Source organism: Contarinia nasturtii, unplaced genomic scaffold (assembly GCF_009176525.2).
Source record: "Contarinia nasturtii isolate CC-2019 unplaced genomic scaffold, AAFC_CNas_1.1 Cnas_scaffold_695, whole genome shotgun sequence".
NCBI classification, from domain to species: domain Eukaryota; kingdom Metazoa; phylum Arthropoda; class Insecta; order Diptera; family Cecidomyiidae; genus Contarinia; species Contarinia nasturtii.
This window is the reverse complement of record NW_022198046.1, coordinates 4,097,541-4,121,189: the sequence shown is the minus strand read 5'-3', so window position 1 is coordinate 4,121,189 and position 23,649 is coordinate 4,097,541. Positions and strand designations below refer to the sequence as shown.

The following is a 23,649-nucleotide window of genomic DNA, read 5'->3' as shown; positions in this document are numbered from 1 at the left end:
ATCATCAATAATATAATTAATTGGTTCAATGGAAAATAGTATAATATGTAAATAAACTAAAACCAAACAAAAACTATTAAAAAATAATCCAGCCAACATCTTTTTAAGTTAAAAACAAGAGACCCACTTGGTACATGGCCAACCCAAATCAAGTCAATTTAAAATTCAATTGGAATTGTGAATGGGTTTCAATACAGAAATTGAATTTATTGCCATGTCAATAAAAAACTGAATCAATTCATCATTCAGATTTGCGATCGAAACAAATTGTGCTTCTCCATTACTGGTTTTTATTCGAGAAAAAAAAGAGAAGAGGAAACCCGACCATCTTCTGTCGACTACAAAATTGACATAACACAAAATCCACATCGAATATAGTGTATATGTGCTTATCGAAGTATATGTGTTGAGCTTTTTATGGGTTTGTTTGCTGTACTATTCATGAACATACATTGATTTGAGAGATATGATTTATGTGAATGCGAAAGTGTGTGTGTTCGCTGTGTAACGAGTTATTTACATAGATGTTTGTTTTCGTATAAATGTCATTTGCCATATTTATTTTATTTTTCATATCATTCCTTTTCAATTACTCGCTTAAATTCCTAATAAAAACGTTTTCCCGTTTCTTTGTTTTTTTTTTTGCTGTCTTTTTATTATTTTTATTTTTTAAATCACAAAATCCGAGAAAAAGAGTAAATGTATGTGTGTTTGAGTGAATGAATGTGTGGGTGTGCTGAGGATTTATTTTATCTTAAATTCAATGCTGGGCTTTTTGCTGAATGCATCAGAGCATGAATATGGACGAAATCCAAGTGAATTTCGGATGTGTCGTCGTTGATGTTGGGGTTTCGATGCGGTGAAATCACATGTAACACTATAAATGTACTCAGTATCCGGTTCAAATATTGAATTAAAAGTGATAGTGATAAAATGTACAATAAAATAGATAAATTGATGTTGTTGTTTGCGCATCCTCGTTGCATAGCAGCCGGATGTTCACCTAAAAAAACGCACACCGTTGCGCGCGCACACACGCAGAACATGTGAAAAATAGAAAAACAACCATAAATAACGCAGAGAAAAAATTAAAAAAAGAAAAGTAGATAGAGAAAGAATGAGCCAGTGCTTGAAATCCGCAGTGACACAGTGATCTAGTAATTACTACAGTCTAAAAAAACCATGCATTTCAAAATCATTCGTATAGTGTGTGGAGTGGCATGAGTGAAAAAAGTGGCAGAGAAAACACAAACCGAATGGAACAAATCCGAATTGTGAACATTTTTTCTCGCTCGTTTCATTTTGGATGATACATTTCGAGAGCAAAAGATAACATGGTACAAATTAAAAATGAACGCATGTGGAAAGAAAAATGGATTTTATTGTAGCTGAAAATGTACGATGACAACGGGGACGAGAAATAGAGGGAGAGAAAGAGAGAGAGCAATAGGAGAAAAGTGAGAGAATTAGACAGCCATATCAAACCGCTGTGAAAACTACCAAACTACACTGTAAATGAAATTTATCTGGAAATAAAAAGACATTTTCGCACAAATCACAAAACTAAAATAAATTATGGGAGTCTTTTGCGCGGACAAGACACACTAGCTGCAATGCAGTGGATGCCTTTTTCTCCTATTGCCCTTATTCTCTTATTTCCACGCTCGTGTTCATCTCACACATAATTTTATGTGTCGTGCAACTTTTGTTCGGTGTGTATATATTTTGATTGTTTGCAGAAATGTTCTGTTTATGTATCGACTTGTTTTTTTTTCATTTTGTTTGTGTATCTTGGTCCTGTTCACTCACACCAGCCGTGATTTTGAGCGAGTAACTATGAAATTGCTTTAAAACATGATGTCCACACCCCATCCATTAGATAAACAAAATGGAAGAAAAAAAACCAACACTCAAAACTCGAAAAAAAAAATGCTGCGCAATTTTATGATTTTCAAAATAAAATTGAAACGAGTTACTAATGAAACATGTACACGCATCACCGCACCACTGAGTGCAAAAAAGTGCGCGCGGCATACAACACGAAAACTAAAAGCCAAAAGTCCAACGGAAAATTGTTCAGAGTGTATGAATGCTATTTTGGCCGTTTTGCCAGCATACGCGCAAAAATAACAACAACAAAATGAAACAAATGATAAAAGCAATAATAACACTGCATTTGAATGAAATCAAATGGACGGGAGAACAGGACAAAAGGTAAGAGAGAAAAATACAAAAAACGCATGTTCACTCACCATTTATAACGTGGACGATCGCACTGGTGCCTTCTGCATTGGTCGGCATACAAGAATAATTACTCGAATCAGTTAACCGGGCTTTAGATATTGTTAATCTTCACACGCCAGCCGATAACGAGAACAAGCGACGCAGTAGTAAACACATGTGGAAAAAATGCAACGATTCAGAGTCAGATTTTTGTAATAAAACAGAAAATGAAAAGAGAAAAAAACGCAAACGAGTAGTAAAAGCAGTATTGTGAAAATATTTAGTGGATCTAATGTTTGCAACCTAGTTTTTGTTCGACACTGTGATATTCCAACATACACATTCTATTTTTACAGCAAACAAACGTATTCCATCTGGCTTTGTAATGAAAACAAAAGGAAAAACATACTAACACACATAGACTGACCACAATGGCACACTACAGAATTAGAACTTCGCTCGATGTAGCAAATAAAATAGTGGAATGGAATGAGAGAGAGAGAAAGAGATTTTTGAGGGTTTCAAAGTTAAACGAAAAGTTTTTGAAAGTTTACATGTTTTCTGGTCGGATTGTTTCGAATACCATCAAAGTTGAGGAATAGAAAAGTAATGGTTTTCTTTGAAGGTATTTGTAATTCCATGTATTTTCTCTATAACATAAATCTTCCTTGGCTTTATTTTTTACTTTACTTTAATAAACATTTTGTTCACCGAAAATCGGGTTATGTGGTCAGTCTATTTTCAAACATTTAGTAGTTTGTTGTATATAAATCCTTTTATCTTATCTATATGCTTTGATAAATAACAAGCCCATATTTTTGTTGCATTAATATGTTTGCACGACAACGCATAAATCCTGAAAACTTAATGAAATAGTTATTACCTGGACTGAAGAACGTCAGCCGATTCCGTGGAAATGGTTATACGATCCGGATATTCGAAAACGTCATTTAAATGATAGCTGGTTTTTGTGTCGATCATGTGTTTGCCTGAAATCAAATACCAACCCACACATACAGTTAGTTAATGCGATTTATGCAAGAAATATCCGGAAATGCTATTTGACACGCGACTGATAAGGTTTGACCGAATTATTTAGTTGGTATGATAAAATCTCGTTTAAAATTTTGATTGCATTTTAAATATTTACAAAACGAAAGATAAACGCACACATCTACAGCGAATGAAAGAGGAAATATAAAAACATACGAAAAGGGAAGCGAAAAAAAAGAGAGGAAAAGTGAATATAAATGGATTATTTACCGCGTAACCAGTAAATTTGACCGAGTTCGTGTGGACCCTGGCTAACAATGCATGTCAGTACAACTTCGCTACCCTGTTTTACATATATATCAGTTGGTCCTGGTATCACTGCTTTCGCTTCTGTGAGAAAATTACAAAATATTTGTTATGAAATCATTAAATGGAATCATGAATCAGCCGCTGTTCGTTTTCCATGCATTGAAAATGCTCTTCATCCCAAAAAATTCTATGGTCTACAGCATTCTCGGTGAAAAAGGGCGAACAGAAAACAAAAAAAAAAAATTAAACCGGTGCTTTTGTCTAATTCGCTAGTTGGCTATTTTAACAAAATGTTTGGAGGCGATTCATGTTTTGTCTCTTGGGGTCAATAGTCTACATACAATACATATATACAATTTAGCGTTTTATTCCGACGAATTTCTGCGAGCCAACACATTTTCCATTGAAATTTGCATAGACTGTAGCGACGATGACGACGATAATAATAGAAAAAACGTCGGCGACAGAAAACAGACATTATGTCGCGATGGCATGCTCGAATTGTTATGTGTGTTCACACAGTTGAATGTCTCAAGAAAAACGGCTCATTAGTCACAGCGCACATAAATGCACAAAAATACGAGAAAAAAAATTAATTAAACTAATTGCCATTTCATCTTTTTCTGAGTGCCTCATTGTTGGTCGATGTTCCTTTTTCCTCTGTCGTTACTGATTCTTCTTCGTCGTGTAGTTTTTTTTCTCGCTGTTTTTGCTTTGGTCTTTCATCGTTACCCTTATCCCATATTCTAATTTCAGTACATGCAATTTGCCCCGATTTTAATCCATTTTTATTTTGATCATGAAATAAGTAAACGCAATAGCGAGACGGATAAAAATGTTTGCAATCATTTTCTTGTACATGTTTTTGAGGCATTTTTCCTCATCAAGCTCTCGCTTGCTTGCTTGCATTCGTTCACTTTTGCTCGTTGAATGTTTTACGCTTTTTCCTGTTAACAAGAATAGAATTTAATTTAATTTGCTCGATGATTATGAGCTGATGGCATTGTGTTGAGAAATTCAATTTGAGTATGTGTGGTGATGAGATGCGATGAGATGCGATGCGTGTAAATCTCTTATGCTTGCCCGCCTTTTTACTTCGAATAAGTTGAACTCTCGAGTATCGAAAAAAATTTGTTCTCTCTCTCTCATTTTTCACATTTTTTCACTTGTTTTGTTGTTGCATGCATGCGCGCACGCTAAACACTCCGCCAAACTATTTGCATCGAAGCGAACATTTGAATTTTTACATTGAATTTTTTATGCTTGTTCGAAAGAAAACGTGTATGCATTTTCGCCATACAGGGGCTGAAATATTTTGCCCGAGATTTTGTCATCATCCATTGCCAATGCTCTGGTCGTTGATGTGTACTAATATTTATTTTTTTTCTTCTCCTCTATCGAACGTCGCTTTCTTCTTATTTTTTTTTAGAATTAGATTGCTTTGTGTAACACCAATAGCAGTAATCCAATGACGATGATCCGGAATCTCCAAGAGTGAAAATGAAAATGTGGCAATGGCAACAACAAAAAAACGGAAATGTAAACCGATATATGTACAGATATTAAAGTTCTAGTTGATGGTTGTAACGAAGAAAGAGTACGGAAAAAATCGGAACGAAAAAAAGGAATTTAAATCAATTTGTGTTTTTCTCTACATCTCTTGCTTCGTATTCTTTTCCGTTTTCGCTTTGTTTATCCAATCTGTTCTCGTGAATTTCATTTCTCTATTTTTTTGCACCGGATTCTACATTTTTGATGCGAGCGATTTTCGCTAAAAATGAGATAAACAAATTGAAGCATATTTGAGCGCGCTGGTCACGGTATTTCGTTTGATGCGTCGATTTAACCACTTATCGTTTGCTCCACATTCGATTTTGATGTTTTACGTCATTGCGTTGCAAGCATTTTCAATTTTGCGTTCAATTCTTTTGTTGTTCACTGCTCAATATTGCGGCGAAAATTGTTGAGCGCTATAATGATTATGGGTTGTATGTTTTTCCGCAAACCTTGTTAAATTATATCATTTATTCCGTTGCGCGTACTTTTTTCTCTTCTTGTGTGCATTTCCATTATATACACACAGCTTGTTCGTACGTTCGTTTCTGGTTGTTCTCTTTACAGATTTTGCTGCCTCCCGATCCACGAAATAGCACTGTAAGCATGTAGGTTTGTTGCGCATTTCAAATGATAAACCATTTCCTCGAATGGATTTTGCCTCGTTCCGTTCGCTCCATTCTCAAGCTAACCGTTTCCAATGCCATGCGATTTTTTCCTCACTTTCGTGTGCTTTGTGGTAACAGAGAACAGACTCATATCAATTTCTATCATCGAGAGATCGCATGAAGCATTACAACCCATTCGCAATTTCAAGAATAGGGAGCATTGAAGCGGCGACGGTGGTGGTGTGCAATCATTATTTTCCGTTCGTTTGTTTTTATAACATTTTATTTATTCGAAATTGCTTTGGCTGGTTTTTATCGGCATTTCGGTTTGCTTTGTTCAGCCATCGTATTTACGCAACCGTTTTTTCTTTTATACCACGGACGCACAAATGATCAGAGTATATTCATGCAAGAGCTTTCGCTCTCATTCAATCTCTCTCTCTCTCTCTCATTACACACCAGTGCGAACCGAAATTTGTAATTGCGCGTCTCTCGACATTCTCTTCTTTGTCTTGTTTCGTGAGTTCCGTGCTGTGCACGCGGTTAATGTGAATGGATTTTTTCTCTGTTCCATACGAACATTTCGGGAACGTGGACTATATGTGATGTATGCTGAACATATGAACGGAAACTTTGCTCAGCAAATGCCAGATGATCCATATTGAATTGTTACCATTGCCACGCGTAATGTATTGTCAGCTCTTACACACCATTGAATTGGTTCCTAATAGCTGTTCCATACAATGTAACAATAACAAATGCGTTCTCTCGCCTTGTTTGCTTTCCACATTCTCGCACATACACACATTTTCTCTCTTTTCCGCCTTATTGTATGCTGTATTTTATTTCATCATCATTTAGCGAATATCGTGAAAGCATCACTAGCAGCAATAGTAGCAGCAACAACACCAACAACAACAAAAGTCTCCCATTCAGCTTTATTACTTCTTCCGAATAAATATAAAAAAAAATGTTGCGCGTTCCAACAATGCGGATATTGCGGGCTTGAATTGCATTGTTCCGACTTCCAAAGGAATGTTCTTGTATTGTGAGTATATGTGTGAGTGCGCGCGTGCTCTTTCTTTCACTCACAAACTTGAAACTTCAACAAAAGGCACGAAGAAAGCATTCGAGATCGAAATGCGAATCCGAAAAATGGAAACATTAAATAGTTGCGTGTAACCAAACCACTGGTTATTGTTATATGCATTGTTATTGACATTTGTCGCATAACAAATTACCGAACAATATACCAACTTCGATGTAAAAGTCTAAACCGAAAAAAAAGGAAATTCACCCATTCACTGCCACATCGAATTCGTGCGGTGAAATTTTTTTGGCGTTTCCTGATATTGAATTCGGCAATGTTTTTGACATAATTGCCTTCCATTTAATGTGTGATTATCGAAGCATTTAGTGAAAATCGTTTCACATCCATTAAAATTAAAGCACAAATCAAAAATAAAATATCTACAACATAGTGAACGGAAGCCGAAAAAAGAAATTTTATGGCTATACTCACCCACAACATTCAGTCGAAACGCCATCGACATTTTTGGTTCAGTATTCACTTGGCACTGAAAATGAAGAAATGTTGAATTTACCGTTTTATACACAACCAAAATGGATGTACAACATTTTTGATATGTGCGAATCACACAGTCTCATACCTCGTAAATGCCACTATCACGTGCCTGCGAAAATTTTATTTGCAATGTCCATCGATCAGAACGATCCGTCCGAATTACCTGTATTGAAAGAAAACAGAGCAAAAAAAACAATATACCGAACCGATTGGATAGAAGAACGAAAAAATAAAAAAAGGAAAATCAAGAGAACCAAAAGTTGTTGCTGTTGAAAAATGAACAAAACTACTGGACACATTTGATCGATTTATGTAATAAAAGTGCGCCAGAGGAAAGAAAATGTTTCACAATTTCACCATGAACAATCACTTGCCAGATGCTCAATGCATGCAAGAGAAATAGAGGTAAAGCGAGGTAGAGTGAGTCGAATTTCATGGGTGGATAAAAACAATGAATACGAATCAAAGATAACACACATATTCATATATTTTTGCATGTGCAGCACGCAGTATGCACTCTCTTTTCTCTGTGTAGTCACATTTCAATGACATAATACTCTCTGCACTTTTCGATTGCCAACGAAATTCAAATGGGATACCCTCCATTGTTTAAACGATATTGGCGTTCATGAATTGAAATTCATTTCATTTTATGTGACCAAAAAGACGACGGTGATGACGACAACAAAACGAATGGTGAATCCATTCATGAGCTTGTATATTTTACCGTATAACATGTCAGCCGCCTCCTCCCATTTTCTCTCTTTCTCGATTTTTTATTTTATTTCCTTTTTGCTCTTGATATTTGTCCAGATGCTTCTTTTTGCAGCGAGCATGAATATCGCTCTGCCATTCATTTGTGTTGTGTCTAAACTGCAGAAATCAAACTGTTAAGTTGTCGAATTAGAATCGATGTATTGAAAAGTGTACCATGTATTCAATTGTTGAAAAGAAGAGGAATCATTTGAAAAACGATGGGGGAGGGGGGTATGAGGGGACTACGACGACGACGAATACGAATGAGAAATGTGTATGTTTAGCCGTTGTTGTTTGTTGCCGATAGTGATTATGCAGTCAATTTCGACACGATACTCAATGAAATAAGCAAATACTTCAACGGATTATATATTTTTTTCTCTTTTCATATAACCTCCTTTCTGCAATCGCAATTGCAATACTTTATACATTGATCTCATTCGATTCTCTTTTTTCGCATTCATTTTGAAGTTTTGCTCGACGCTTCCACTTTTTCATTTTCTGTCTCTCTTTCTCACACATAAAACAGTATACAGACTCCAAAGATCTCATACGGTTTGTTTGCATTTTTTTGCACGCTCCAAATAAAATAGTACTTGAAACATTTATCAATGCGATTCAAGTGAATGAGAATAAATAAAAGTGGAGAGAATCGTTGAATAAAGAGCCGTAAGACTAGATCACTGAACATCAGTTTTCTATGTAAATGGTTGCGATACAATTTTTGAATTCGAAGTTGGTGCTGCAACCATTCGGACAATTCGAGCAACATTTTCACGTCGCACTTAGATAAATTGCATATCAACAAGCGTCATTGTTTTTACAACAAGTCTTCTTGTTCATTCTTTTAGTTTTCATTCAGCTTCAATTCTTTTTTTTGTTCTCTGTGTTGCCAATTTTTAAAGTTTTCGATAAACTTTTCGATTCTTCGTAGTTTGCTGGCCATTTCTACATAAAACTTGGTACATCATGGGCCAGTACACTCTGTTTAAAAATGAATTTTTAACGTTGCGATACGAAATATATGTTGTATATATTTTTCTCGTTTAAATTCGGCCCAATATGCCATACTGTGCAAGCCGGTCGAAACGGAATGGATTATTGCGGAGGTTGTTCACAAAACGAAAGAGATGAAGATTTAAAATAAAGAGCTTTTAATTTAAAGATGCGATGAATTCAGAAAAACCTATATATAAAGTTGAAAACGATTGCCCCGAAGCCGAAACACAGAGAGATAGCGAAATATTCTCTCGAGCGTTTGCTTGTACAGTATGCACTCAGCGTCCGTTTTTTGTGGTACTTACAATACAACACTTTGCACGAATGCATAACTATGAACCATAACCCCATTTTTCGATATGCACTTGAGCGTGTTCAAATGGAAAAATCCGTGTAACAAAAATGGACATGGTCATTGTTTGAACAAATTGTCGGTTCTCAACGCAAATTAATTGCGAGGCACGAAATGCAAGCCGAAAGGGGTAAAATGACAACAACAATAACAGAAAAACCACTAAGGAACAAAATAAAAATGTTGAGTTTGCAAACGTTGAACTTGGTCAACAAGGAATCGGTCTTTTTTGTCTACATTTTATTATTTCTTTCAACCGAAATAGAATTCATGAAAAACATTTCGAAAATTAAAACAACTGACAAATAAAGAGAAATCCATCTAGTTTCTTTGAGAAAAATGCTGTCATGAGAAGCAATGTTTGCAAATGGCACATGATAGACAGAGAAGAGAGAGAAAAAAATGTTAAGAAAAATGTCGTCAATTTTTTTTCGTTATTTCATGGAAAAACATCAGTTTATTTAAAAAAAATGAAACTTTTCCATCGTTTTGATTGAAAATTATTCATTGCTTATTGAATGAAAAGTATACGCACCACTGTTTTCTGCTATAAAGTAATGAGAAAGTATATGAAAAGCAATATCAAATTGTCTATGGTCGATAAAAATGAAGGTAATTCATTAAATTCCAAATCTTTATCTCCAGGTCAGCGCTGCAATTGAATATTACAACAGTGCGGACCATATTTTTTCGAATATAAATTGCTTTAAAAGCATTCTACCGTAGAAGGTCCTCTAGTTTTTTTTACTCGTATAATGAATTAACAAAGTTGTTCAGTATTGCGTTTTTCATTATCTTTGCATTTCAACCTGTGTTTCTTTTTCATCAACGCAATACCGTAGTTCCCTTTGTGCTAGCGAATACTTTGGCTCAATGAATTTTTTTTTATTCTTAAAAATATTTTATTTTGTGCAAATTGTAAATTGACAAATTTTGAATATAGAAAATTACCTGGAAACGTTCGTCCGACGTGTAAGTCAAAACTCCAGCTGTTAATATGTGCAAATCTCGCTTCCGGATAAAGGAAACCTGAAAACATCACAAAAAAAAAAATAGAAAACGTTCATTTTATTGCTGAAATTTCTTTGTAATGAATAGAAAATGGAATTTTGGCATTACTTTCAAATGGTGCTGTATGTGTATATACAAAGCGCTTTGTAAAAGAAATCGATGAAATCGAAAATTGCTATAAAACACGAAATGATTATTAATAATCTTGAGACAACCCTTTTTCCTACTGTTCTCAAACATGACGACAAAACACTACACGCCGTGCCATAGCAGCACTTTTATTACACGCTAAATGCCTGCGGCCCATAAAATCTAACTTCTTCCATGTCACATAATCGTTCGTTTTAATGTGCGTCGTCTTTTTCTCTTTCTATGTTCTTTTGCTGTACACTCATATAAATATCTCAATATTTCCGTGTTCATTTTGTCCTTTTGTTGTTAGTAAGTTAATTCAGTCGCCGTTCATTATGCCAAATGAATCCCAAATACGTTTTATAGGTATTCTAGTTGAATATGCCGTTTATTCAATTGTATTGTATACCTTGGCATTCACTCTGTGAATAATGACATTTGCATGATAAGTGTATATCGAGTAGATGCCGTGGATGTATCGTTATCGGAGATGTACAATAGGCATTTATAAAGTTTAGTTTGTCATGATGCTGTGTAAGAATCTACCGAAGCAATTTAACCAGCACAATGATTATCAAAGTTTAAAGCCCATAACAATTAGCCACATCATCATCACGTACTGAAAATCACCATAATTCACAATAAATTCCAAGAAATTTTTGAAAGAAGCAGTAAAAGTGGAAACCGGTGAAAATGTCATCATGTAAAGATAAAAGTGTCAATCGTGTTACCAATCGTACCATTGATGCATTCTTATCAATTCAGTGGTTTTTCGATTGTTGCCGACTCAGCGTATTGACCGGAGAAAAAGAGAAATGGAGTGAGACCGATATAAAATGTAAATGCAATCCAATCATACGGAATGGGCCAAGAACATGCCCATTCAATAAATCAATTAGGCTGTTCTGCATAAATAAGCTACAATGAACACTGCAAAATGTAATGGAGAGCAAGTGTATTATACTCGGTACATTAAAACCGATATTATGGTGAGAGCGCGAAAGATAGAAATAGAGAAAAAGAGAGAGAGAGAGAGAGAGAGAGCGGGGGAATGCCGTGTTTGGAATCGATACATTGCGACGGAAGTGAACCTATGTTGCACATCGATAAAACCTTTTGGGGATTACAGTGTTGTGGAACGGTGGATCGCTAATGGGTTTGGCTCTTGGTTACGGTCGATGGTGATGGCAGCAGCATACCGTAATGTAACTAGATGATGCTTTAGTAAGCAAAAGCGAATGAGCCGATTTATGCATACAATCTACCCGCACATTAAGCACAATCCCAATAGCTCTTTTGAACTTATACTTACTTTTCATATTGCCGCAGATCAATTCTGGGCGCCGAACGTGAATATACGATATTTGAAGCTTAAGTTAAGAAAGCATCGAAGCAAATCGTAAATATTTCAAAATCCTAGGTTTTTTTTTCTTCGGTCTCTTTTCTTTCTTTCGGTTTAAGTATGCAATCGAATTCGGCGGATTGCCGCCTTTTCCATGGCTACACATTATTTTGTTATTGTTTGTGTGTCGATTGGTAAAAACGATTCCACATCATATAACATGATATGTTTTTGTGTTGAATCTATATTTAAAAGACTCTAGGGTTTATGACACAAACAGATATATTTTTGCCACTTGAGAATCAGTAAAAGCGTCTTGATTTCGCAAAATCGAACGCAATCATTGGAAATGACAGACTGATTTTCTTTGGCAATACATATACAGATGCACGGCTGTTTTAAATCCAGCACTACCATTCTTTACGACTATTGAATGTCTCCAATTCTTTTGACAAACAACATAAGATTGGCCAAATACAAATAACAAATGACATCCGTTGAATACTTTATTATACAGTAAAAACTAGTTGTAATATTATTAATGCAAACATTAAATTCATTTGTATATGAATAGACAATTATGTCATTATGTTTTATGCGTACTGCTAGTAAACTCTACCTTGATGTTATGAAAAAATGTCCAAATTATATCAATTTATGGTCAATTTTGGGTTGTATATGATGATTCAAAATAAAAATGGTTCAAATTGATAACAATCAACAATCTTTCTTGAGTCCGTATGGAATGGTAGAAAAGAACTTATTAAAAAAGGTTCGTATTCGCTCAAGTATTTATTTTGGTAATTGATCTAATTGAATACTTCTATCGAAGAGTTTTTCGTTGCACTTCTGTGTCTCTGAATTTTGTTGATTTGTTTTTTGTGTGCATTCGTCAACAATGTGGTTTGTCGAATAAATTGGGGACGGTGCAAAAAATGTTCGCACTTATACAAAACCAAGCAATTGAGCGTAAGCTTCTTTCGTTTCTTACAACACAATTCATTGCCAAAAAGCAACAACGACAACAATAACAAACAGCTGTTCTCTGAAGTTGAACTAATTTGAGTATTATTTTCGTAAAATGTATTAAATGGAATTTATTCAATCTTTATTTAATTGCTTTTGTATTCTTTTGTAATTAAAGCTCACTCTGCAGTTTTGAGTGGCCGCAGACTTGACTTTTTTTGGAAAAATAATGCAAAATATTTAAGCTCAAACCGACAAAGTTTTGATAAATAAGTTATTATTTAATGCTAGTCTAGAAGCTATGTCAAGATAAAGAGAGAATTCTTAATACATTACAAAAAAGTAAATCATTTGAAGTGCAATGTCTGATTTTTGCGACACATGGTGACTTTCAGTGAAAAGATTCGAGCTTATGTTCTTCAACATTTGAATCGACAAATAAATGCACACACTTCTCATCCCAAATTGAAAAAACCCACTCAAATCATTCATTCGAAATTGGGAAAAATGACATTTCTCATTAACTTTCTGAATATTTGCACATTGCGAAATGAAAAATGAATTAGAACAACAAAAAAAAATCGCCGCAAAATAGATCAAAAATTTACATTTCATCGAATGAAAAACAGAGTATATTTGACAGTTTTCATTGGCTTCACAAAAAAGTGCTAATATTTTATTAAAGCCAATAACCAAATATTCTAAAAATATACAACGAAAGACAGCAAAAAAAGCGCGGTCTGGATACTGTGTGAAATGGTAAAAAACTAGATGAAATTTTAGGAGAAAGAAAACTTACCGATTTGTCGCCGAGCTGTTCTACTTTGCATTGCAAAAATGCCGTTTGACCGACCCTCGCTGTGACATTTCGTTGTACATCAAAGTTAAAATATGGATGCAGCGACATATTATGCTCGGGAATTACAGTAGCGTTAGCTGCTGCTTTTGACATATCTGCAAATACAAAATGAAGCGAAAAATCCATCAAAAGTGTAAATAAATATGAAAAGCAAGTGATGAAGCATTAACATAAAAGCACAAATTGTATTCGAAATCGAAATGCGTCAGCAATATAAAATATGAATGTACGCCTCTTTACATTGTTCGCACATCTATTACAGCGTTTGAGAAAATATGAAAACGATTGAAAGTTGCTAAATAGCCTGTGGTTTTTGGCCACTGTACGTGGTGATTTCGGTCCAATGTAAAGAGTAAAAAATTGGTGTTGATTTCATGAATTTTTCATAAGCTCCTTGCAACAAAATGAAACAAAACAAAGATAGTTGTGGCGATGGTGGTGTTGGTGCACCGTATTTTTTGACCAAGACAACCCTTTTGTCTGTTATTTGCCACACGGTGACTTGATTGTGTCTTATTTTCCATCATTTATGCTGATTCATAATCAAAACATTGAATAACCAACAGTCTAGACTCTTTCTATCTAAATTGGTGTAAAGTGTTGAAAGATGCTCTTTTCTTTCTCTCTGGCGCTCTCTATGTCTTGTCCTTTTGGTTTTTTCGGGTTTCACTCATCAAAATTTCAAGCGGTGTGCTGTTTTTTTTGCTTGTACGGGCGATATTAGTGATTACATTCAATAATTTCGCCAACAAACACAGAATTATAACGTCATGATTTCAAAGAGAAATTTTATTTTTCCACACCAAATTCCAGTCTGCTGAATAAATAAAATCGGCATTTACATTGGGCCGGCGTAAACTTTATAAAAAAGAAGAAACACTTTGCCATGTGTCAAATGTTAACAGTCTCGATCGAATTTAATGCTATGGGTCAAATTTTCCGGTTTATATTTCTTTTTCATTTTCACAAATGGATGATGCAATATAAAAGCTATAAATTTTTCACACACAATTTCCAAAAAGTGTTGTTCAATGCGAGTTGATTGAAAGTGGAAAGAATCCACAAGAACCACAAACGAAATGAAGAACCAACATCAACCGAAAATGGAAACCATATCAATAAAAACTTGGGTGCAAAATTCAGTGACAACCACTTGAAATAGCATGGAAAATAGAAATCCATTTGCCACAGCAATTGAATTAATGCACAGCCACTTTGAACAAAACGAAAACATTGGCAAAATGAACGAATGCGTTGGTCGCTTTCCGTTGTTTCGGACACACTTTTTTTGGAGTATTTCTGCTTCGTAAATTGAGTAGATTAAATTTTAATTGGAATTCATTTGGGTAAAATGGTGTTTTAATGAAATGAAGCAAACTAACCGTAGAAGTGTGTTGAATTCGGATGGGTTTATTTTGTTTGGTTTCATTTTTCTTCTCCGATTCTCGTCTTTTGGTTCATTCAGGCACAAACAAGCAACTGAAACAAAGAAACTCGAAGTATTCGGTGCAAAAGTTGGATGTTTGTTCTGCATCGTGTGTCGGTATCTTTTGTTGACTATGAAGTGACGTTATTATTTCGCAACGTTTTGTAATTATATTCATTTTATATTCAACTTCATTGAGACAAAGACGACTTCACCATCTGCTTCTTTATTCATTCTTATTAATTATGAAATGGTTTCAGTTGTTTTTTCATTAAACGCATTCGAAAGAAGAGAAGCGAAAAAAATGGAATGCTTTAAACAAGAAAACTACAAGTACTTCAACAACTCGTTTTGTTGCTGAATTTAATTGTGATGGTATTTTATTCGACATTAAATTCATTCCCGCTAGTTTTACAAAAGTTTGTGTCTTATGAATGCAAAAGTTTTACATTGCAACAAATTTCCATGATGAATTGTTTGTTGCATATGTCTTTTTCGTCGGTCGAACCGAAGATCTAAGAAAAAGTCATCACGTAATTTTTTAAGATTTCAAGATAAAACTCATTTTGACTTGAACTTGTTTTCAAGTTTTAACTCTTAACGGTATTATAATCCGAAATCAAACAAGCACAATTGACATTCATCAACAAATTGTAATGTTTAACGAAATCTTTATCTTATCGATACATCAAATATTTACTCATCGAATATTCGTTTGCCGTTTTTTCGCTTCATATCGATTCGTTGATATCAATATAAAGACACACCTTTTTCAAACAATTTACCGGATTCATCAAAAATCATAAATGCCATAATCCCAATGACAAAGACGCTTTGAACGCTCCACATAATATTATCCGTTAAAAACAGTCTATGCTTCCTGTTCTTTTATTTTTGCTGATTTTCATTTCGCTTCTCAATTTCGGCGGCTGCTTTAAACTCTCAACATGAATTGTTGTTCGGATTTTCCGAGAAACATAAATATTTATTTAGTCAGAACAAAAAAAGGAAGTCTGATCAAGTTTAGTGGTTGTGTACGCGTTGAAAGACGATAGAATGAGGACAAAAAAGTTGTTACTTTGTTATTTTTCAAGGAAGAACTGCTCGTAAATTTTATCACACAATGTAAATAAGCGCATTTAATGTCAGGAATGAGCAAAGCTTAAAATGGCCATATTCAGTTTTCTCAGTTTGGTTGGTCGTTTGAATTCCGAACAGCGCTTCGTAAGCGGAGTGAAAAAAATGTAAATGGCCTGCACTTTTTCATTGTTCGTTGTCATTTCGTAGATTTGTGTGTTCGAACAAATTGTTGGCCAGTTCTTGATGTAGTGCATATTAATTCCAACGAATATCAAAACGACCGAACGAATAAAAAAAACGAGACGAAATGTGAACAAGTTTTGTGTCTCCAGTGCATAAATTAAATTCAAATCACGTACGCGCACTGCTTTTTCGATCGGAAAAACTTGAAATTTTCAAAACAGCAAAGTTTTCCATTCGTAGAAGACATCCACTCTCTATCTTCAAATGTCTTTTTCTCTCTGTACCAACAACTTACTGTTCATATTGAGATTGTGAACGAATGAGAAAGAAAAAGAGATAAGGCGAGAAAGAGAAACATGAAAAAAAGAGCAAGAGATCTGATGTTGCTACAGATGGCCAAACACATGTTTCTAAACTATTTAACCGGAACAAACAAACAATAGCAACAATTTATCTGCATTATTTTCCGTTAAATATAAGAGGAAAAAAACGTAACCAAACTTGACATTCGCATCTACAGTGCCTATCTTGTTGTAGTTTCGATGAAATGACACAAACCGACTGGAAGCAATTGGTATGTTTTTGTGTGTGTATGCGCGTACAAAGATCAACAAAAACATTTTCTCCTCCTCCATTCGACCGAAAAGTAGGAAAACGTTTTGCTGAAAAGTAAACCAAATTTAAAACTTAACTATCCAGTACCCGAGTCAATGAACAATACGATAACGCACACGATATTTTATAGTTTGAGATTGATTGGACGGGAGAAAAGTCGTGTATAGCACTGGTAGAAACAAAAGTTTTGTGAGTTCACTTTTTAAAAGTTTTTCGCAAAGACGTCTGTTTGAACGAAATCTTTTTGGATAGATTCAGCTCTCGCCATCAGTGCATACATTTAGAAAACGGGTATGACGAAACTCAAAACATGAACAAATACAGCAAAAAAACAGGTTGAAAAAACTTTTCGACGTCAAAAAGTTCGGATGCAGACGACGAAATTGTAAGAGTGTGAGAGCGCATCGAAGTACAACGACACCGAGCAAACAATGCAGGTTAGTTTAAAACGCACGAGGGAAAAATTAAATTGAAAATCATGACTGTATTTCAAAGTTGTCAACAGTGCAGCACCAAAAGTACCAGTAGCAGCAACACTCTTAATAAGAATCGATTACCTCAGACAGTGTCTTAAGTTATAAGTTGAAAGTGGTACTGCAATCGAATCGCTTCAGGCAATATTGTAATAGTAGTAGCTTGCTGACAAAAACAATTTGACTCACTCAACTAATTGATTTTGAACGTTTATATGCTAGTACGCTCAAGCTCAATGCTCAAATTGACTGAACGTGTACGTATATATAAATGATGAAAATTAACAAAAAATTGAATTGCATGCGGTGAATCACCGCAATTTCGTCACTTACCTTGAATAAATTTTAGATGAAATACTAAAATAAATACGGCTATTCCATTCGAAATGTACATTAAGATTTGTTAGCGTGCGCTCTCTATCAAAATGTGTTAGATGAATCGGCTGCAAATGCCGATTAGCACGTATCGCTTTGACCCGATGGATATTTATCCAATTAGTCGATGTGGTGTATGATGCGTGACGACAAGCGTGTGCCCTCAACAACGCCTGATGCTTATCGATGTGGTAATGTTGATGACAACGATGATGATGCTGATGATGTTGGTAATTGGATGATGATAATTTTTTCCGCCAATTCAATTCGTTCACACCAAATGATTTAATGTTGTTGTTGTGATTTTGCACAAAATTTCTATGTCTCATATAATTATTATCGCTGCATTCGTTTGGTATTATTATTGTCGATGACGTTGCTATCGTCGTTTCACTACCACACATCATATTTTCACACTTATTTTCAGTTTTTCGTTATTTATTTTGTATTTCATATTTATATTTGCTTTCACTGTAATTAGATGTTCTTCGGATATAAAAGAAGAAGAAAAAACCAACCAAAAATAACCAACAAAATTTAATTGGACTTATTCCGATGTGTTTGTATAAATGCGTGACTATCGTCTGATTTCGTCGTTTACCCAGTGAACTTTGTTCCGGACAAGTCACAACTCGTTGCTTTAATTGGCTTGCAGCATTACTTTCTTCATATAAAACTTTGATATACGACGCACACACAACTTCTGAACATTCAACACAAATTATTATTGTTTTCTATCATTGGTTTTTCACACGTTGTCTGTGCACCCCGTGTGTGTTCACGTTAATTATTTTGTGGTGTCTTCAGTGGCAAATAAATTGTTGACCGTAACGAGTTACGAGAACGAGCAAACGGACAGAAAAACCAAGCGAATAAAAAACACCAGCACACACATCGACTTCAAATTCGTTTTTTTTTTGCTGCGTAAAGATTGGTATCACATCTAAATGGTCAGAAATACTGAGCTCGTGTATAAATACACAGACATATATGTGAGTACACGGCAAGTAATTGGCGCACTATGCCATGCAATGGAAATTTGTCCAGTACCGTCAACCAGTACATCCGAGTTCACAATTCAATTTGAGTTTTGGTTGATTCGCTTGTTAGTTGGGTGGTGTTTTTTTTTTTGCTCTTCTCTTCGCTGTATTTGCACGCGCCGAGAAGCTTTTGCTGTTTGTATATTTTATCGTTGCACGGAAACAATATTGTTTAATGATCGCAGCCACACGTTCAATGCAAACATTCGCCGAACAATCGTTGTAAAAGCAATTGGTCACCACGACATATGTCCAACACTCCCAAGTTCATATGCGTATTTTTTTCTCTCGCTCTCGTCGTTAACAATACACTCTTCTTTGTACACACACTGACGGTGTATGACGGTTATCAGGGGCGAATAGTGATTTTACACACACAACCAATGACGATGGCAACAACAACAACGACACAATTTACTCGACATTGTCATTGTTTTTATTGGCCCTGTGAGTGCTTTTTGTTCACTTAGTTTATTATTACTTATTACACTTTTTACGGGAATTTCTTTTTTCTCGGTTTTTATGGTGTTTTCCGCCGTTTTTGATTCGTTTTTCACAGTTCAATTAGACTTACTTTTTTATGATTGAAAATAATTTCCGGACGCACACGAAATCATTACGGGCTATTCGACTCTTACTCACAATAACAATGGAAAACAATCTGTATATAATGATGCAAATATTTTAATAATATGATTGAAAGCTATAAAATCTATTATACACGTAAAAAGAAACTCAATTGCATTCAATTAAAACTAAATATGCGTTCTTATTTCATATGAACCGTTTTGCGTAACATTGGCAGTCATTAATGGCTGTAAAGTGATTTTATGATGTGCGCTTTTCTTTGTCGCTATTTTTTGTTGGCGATTCAATGTCAGAATGACTTATTGCGAAAATCCATTGAGAAAAATGAAGCCAATATGTGCAGACAATGAAAATATTTCATTAAAATATTTTGCATTTTTCATTGTTGATGGCAAACGCAAAGCAATCACAACGACGGCACACTTGTCTTGTGTGCACACCGTACACAAGACGGTACGTGGTATGTATCATTAATCACGTAACGATGCAAAAACACAAACGCGAGTAAATGATGATTTGCATCGAAATGTGATCGCTTGTAATTGTATTCAGTCGGCGAGGTTTTTTTCTCTTTCGTTCTTATTTTTTTTCTTCGTCTTTTTCGTTTTTTTTTACAATGTCAGTCTGTCAAAAGTCGAGACGAAGTAGATAAGGCAAGTATACTGTATTACACGGACTCCAGGTGGTGTCACATCGACGAATGCAAAACGAACTTAGCTTAAAATGTCACGGACAAAAATAAATCATTTTCAGCGATGATTTGTTATCTTTGGCCATTTCCATTGCATTTTCCAAGGCTAATGGGTCATTGTGGATGTTTAAGTAAAAATTATTTCTTACGCTCAACAATATTATTCAATGAGTCACTTAAAATGACAGGTAATGAAAGATATTCAAACCTATCTCAAACAAATCGATAAAATTCTCCATGTGAACAGATTTTGTATTAAAACAAACACGAATCGATAACCGAAAATGCTTGAGAATAATTCGATATGAAATTTAAGTTGGAAAATATCAAAGCGAGAGTTCTTTATTGATTTTTTTTGAAGTTATTCTAATTATAGTTAGTCGGTTCAATTCATAAAAAAATGAAGATAAAACTACCATATAATTCCAAATAGGACAAATATTGTTGATGGAATTTTAATTGATTTTGATGAAAATATTATTTATTCGATTTATATAATTAATTGAAAATATTTTTTTTAAAAATGATGTTACAGGATAAAGTAACAAAGTGTCCTTTTAAACATAAAGAGCTGAATGACATTCAAAAGAGACACATATTGTATCGTGTAAGCATTAAATATTTATGTACATTGTCAGTGTACAAAAGGGAGACGATAGTCGTTGGCACAAGAACATAACATTTCTCGACAACTCTAATATTGTCAACACAATTTCTCGAACAAAAACTCGTTTATAACATTATAGCTGATGAGATCGAAATGCATTCAGCGTTTAATGTAAAACTATTTAAATAGAGATTCGTTAAGTGTAGATTTTTGATGAAAACCAATTCAAAGTCTACCACTTTGGCTTACAATGTGCGCAATATAAAGGCAACATTTGACGTGGTTACGGTACGTATTCCTTTTCGTGTCAATTGAAGTGAAAATAAAAGAAATTTCAATTGAATACTCGCTATAGTTAATATTCACCTTTAGTTCCTTTAGGCTTCCAATAACATAGATACGGATGTTTTTGAACATGAGTTGATTCCTTGTGCACCTGTCAATCACAGTGAACCTATGCAGCAATTAAGTAGCTTGCGGGTTCAATCAAAGCACTTGAACAAATTGAAATCAATCGACTATCTCTCTCTCTTTCTCTGTCTCCCTCTCGACATCATCGACATACGGATATCTTCAAATTCACCAGTTTGTGTACGATGATGATGATAATGTAAGAGAGCATCATAGGAAAACGTGTTCTGTTAAGATATCCGTAATCACATCACTTAATTGGCAAAGTGCTCAATGAATTCAGCTAATTCGTCTATAGTTGGTACGCATTTATCGATATTCAATCCACTATCTCATATAAAGTTTCGTTTTAATTTCCCGAATTGTGTGGCCCGATCAAGTCAATGTCGAAGTTGAAGCTTGTATCCAAACATTCAGGTAAATATAGAGGAAACAATCTACTGATTATTTCGGTATGTGTATGCTTGCATTTGTATTTGTATTCAAAGCAAAACTTCTTCACATCTTACGTTAAATGCCACTTTGTATCATCAATTTTGATTCGGTTCGCTGGCATAAAAGACAATCTCTCGCATTACGTGTGTTTATATGCTCGATGGAGCTAGTGTAATTTCATTTTTAGTTGTGGCAACAGGTACAACGCACTTGAACACACACACGCACACATGACAAAGCAATAAATCGAAGCATCTACTGAAAATCACATATGTCAATAGGCATAAGCCTGTTAGCCATCGAACATCAAACTATGCTATGCGTAATTCATCCCACAAATGTTGTCAAATTTATTTTGAATCGGCAAATATTTTGCATAAATTGTATGCCAGAAAGAAAAATATTGCCTTTTATATATAACGTTGAATAAAATATTATGACTTATTTATCTTTTTTTTTTTTTTTACTTTCTGACAAAAACAAAATATGAACGCAATTTTTCATTATTCCTAACCGCTATTTGGTTTCAAATAAATTGCAATTTTTATAAAAATATATGCGCCCGAGTTTACGGGTAACGAAATTTGTTTGAACAAAAAAGGAATGTTGTCGTTTTTTTTTCTCGTACAAATAAATTACACCACACACGATCGATTTTGAATAGATTCTCGGTTGTTTTTTGGTTACTTTCGACTTATACAAATATACACAGTAAAACACAGAATGTATGTTTCGTGGAGCGCAAACGGTAAATTGATGCGAATGGTACGCTGTCGCATTCACGACTGGCCGAAATGAAGCCATGTAGTCTAACTTTTCACATATATCACGAGCTCTTATGCTCTTTATTTTCCTGTTTTTTTTTTTGTGTGTGCTACAATTTTCCTTCGTCAGCTCACACATCCAATTTGTACGTTGTTTTCTATTCGAAAGTCTGAGCATTCTATATGAACAACAATACAGCGAATCAGTTTGTGTAGCGATGCTGTGACGCCGAAGGGGAAACACATTCGTTGAGCGCTTAAATTGGAGAACGCATCACCACTGGAAATGTGTTCCACACAGTTCGTTGGAAATATGAAATTCTCCTTTCGGTTTTTTATGCCCATTTTCTACCGAGTTGTGTGTGTATGTGTATGAAACAATTGATATTTTGGACACGTACACGTGAAGAAAGCATCAACTCCACCGGCGATTTGGTGCTTGAATATCGTATTTTTAGACTGAAACCTAGACCAAGTTTTATTTTATTGTGGCATCGTTAAGTGAACAACAATTGGTTGTATCTCGCGCACATTCAATCCTTTTCGAAAATCTTCAGAGATTTTTTAAGGTATGCTTTAAATTCATTCACAATGGAATTCGACGAGAGAGTGAGAGAGAGAGAGAGAGAGAGAGAGAGAGAGAAATCCAGTGCTATGCTTAAACTAATTGAAAAGTGGTTTGAATTTCATCACAAGAACATAAATGTATAGAACTTTCTGATTATTAAATTCCTTTGCTGTGACTACTGAAAATATATTATTATTCATACGGAATCTCAAATACGTCACCATATTTTCATCTAATACGATCAACTAACCATGAAGATGTATATACCATACTTTTCGATATAGATAAAGTCGGACAGATTTTTCGTCGATTTTTGCTGACATGAAAGTGCTTTGAATTTTCCGCCTGTAAAATGTAAACTGCAACAAAGTTTATTTGCTTACAATTTAAGTGCATTTTTCACATTGAAACCTACTACATTGATTTGTATTTTATTAGTTTTTCCCCGACATTCCAATGTCAGCTCAATTGTGGTGAAACAGAAACTGCACATTTCATGATGTATATTTTCTCGTAATATTATTTCAATCCCAGCATCGAATCGAAACTAATGCAACTCAATTAAAATGTTGATATTAATATCAATAAATTTATTCAGACGATCGATGTAAAACAAATGAAAAGCATCTGTAACTGTTTCATCAATGGAGCAAGGACAAAATGTGGTTGTGCATCGAAACTAATTTTCAAATTTAATTTGAAAT

General features: G+C 34.6%; 1 protein-coding gene across 3 annotated transcripts; it reads right to left on the bottom strand.

The window, feature by feature from the left end:
• LOC116340901 (zwei Ig domain protein zig-8-like) lies at positions 1–22,386 on the bottom strand. Of its 3 annotated transcripts, none has more exons than XM_031767643.1 (10): positions 22,242–22,386; positions 17,800–19,542; positions 13,630–13,784; positions 10,331–10,408; positions 7,358–7,435; positions 7,210–7,264; positions 3,487–3,606; positions 3,107–3,212; positions 2,253–2,350; positions 1–1,003 (listed from the first exon to the last, which is right to left on the bottom strand). In XM_031767643.1, the coding sequence occupies exons 2-10, from the start codon at positions 17,858–17,860 to the stop codon at positions 750–752; spliced, it is 1,005 nt and encodes a 334-aa protein (XP_031623503.1). In that variant the 5' UTR covers positions 17,861–19,542; positions 22,242–22,386; the 3' UTR covers positions 1–749. The 3 variants fall into 3 exon arrangements, with proteins under 3 accessions (XP_031623503.1, XP_031623504.1, XP_031623505.1); XM_031767644.1 differs by having other exon boundaries at positions 22,262–22,386; XM_031767645.1 differs by lacking the exon at positions 22,242–22,386 and adding an exon at positions 21,134–21,884.
• Positions 22,387–23,649: the final 1,263 nt, after the last annotated feature.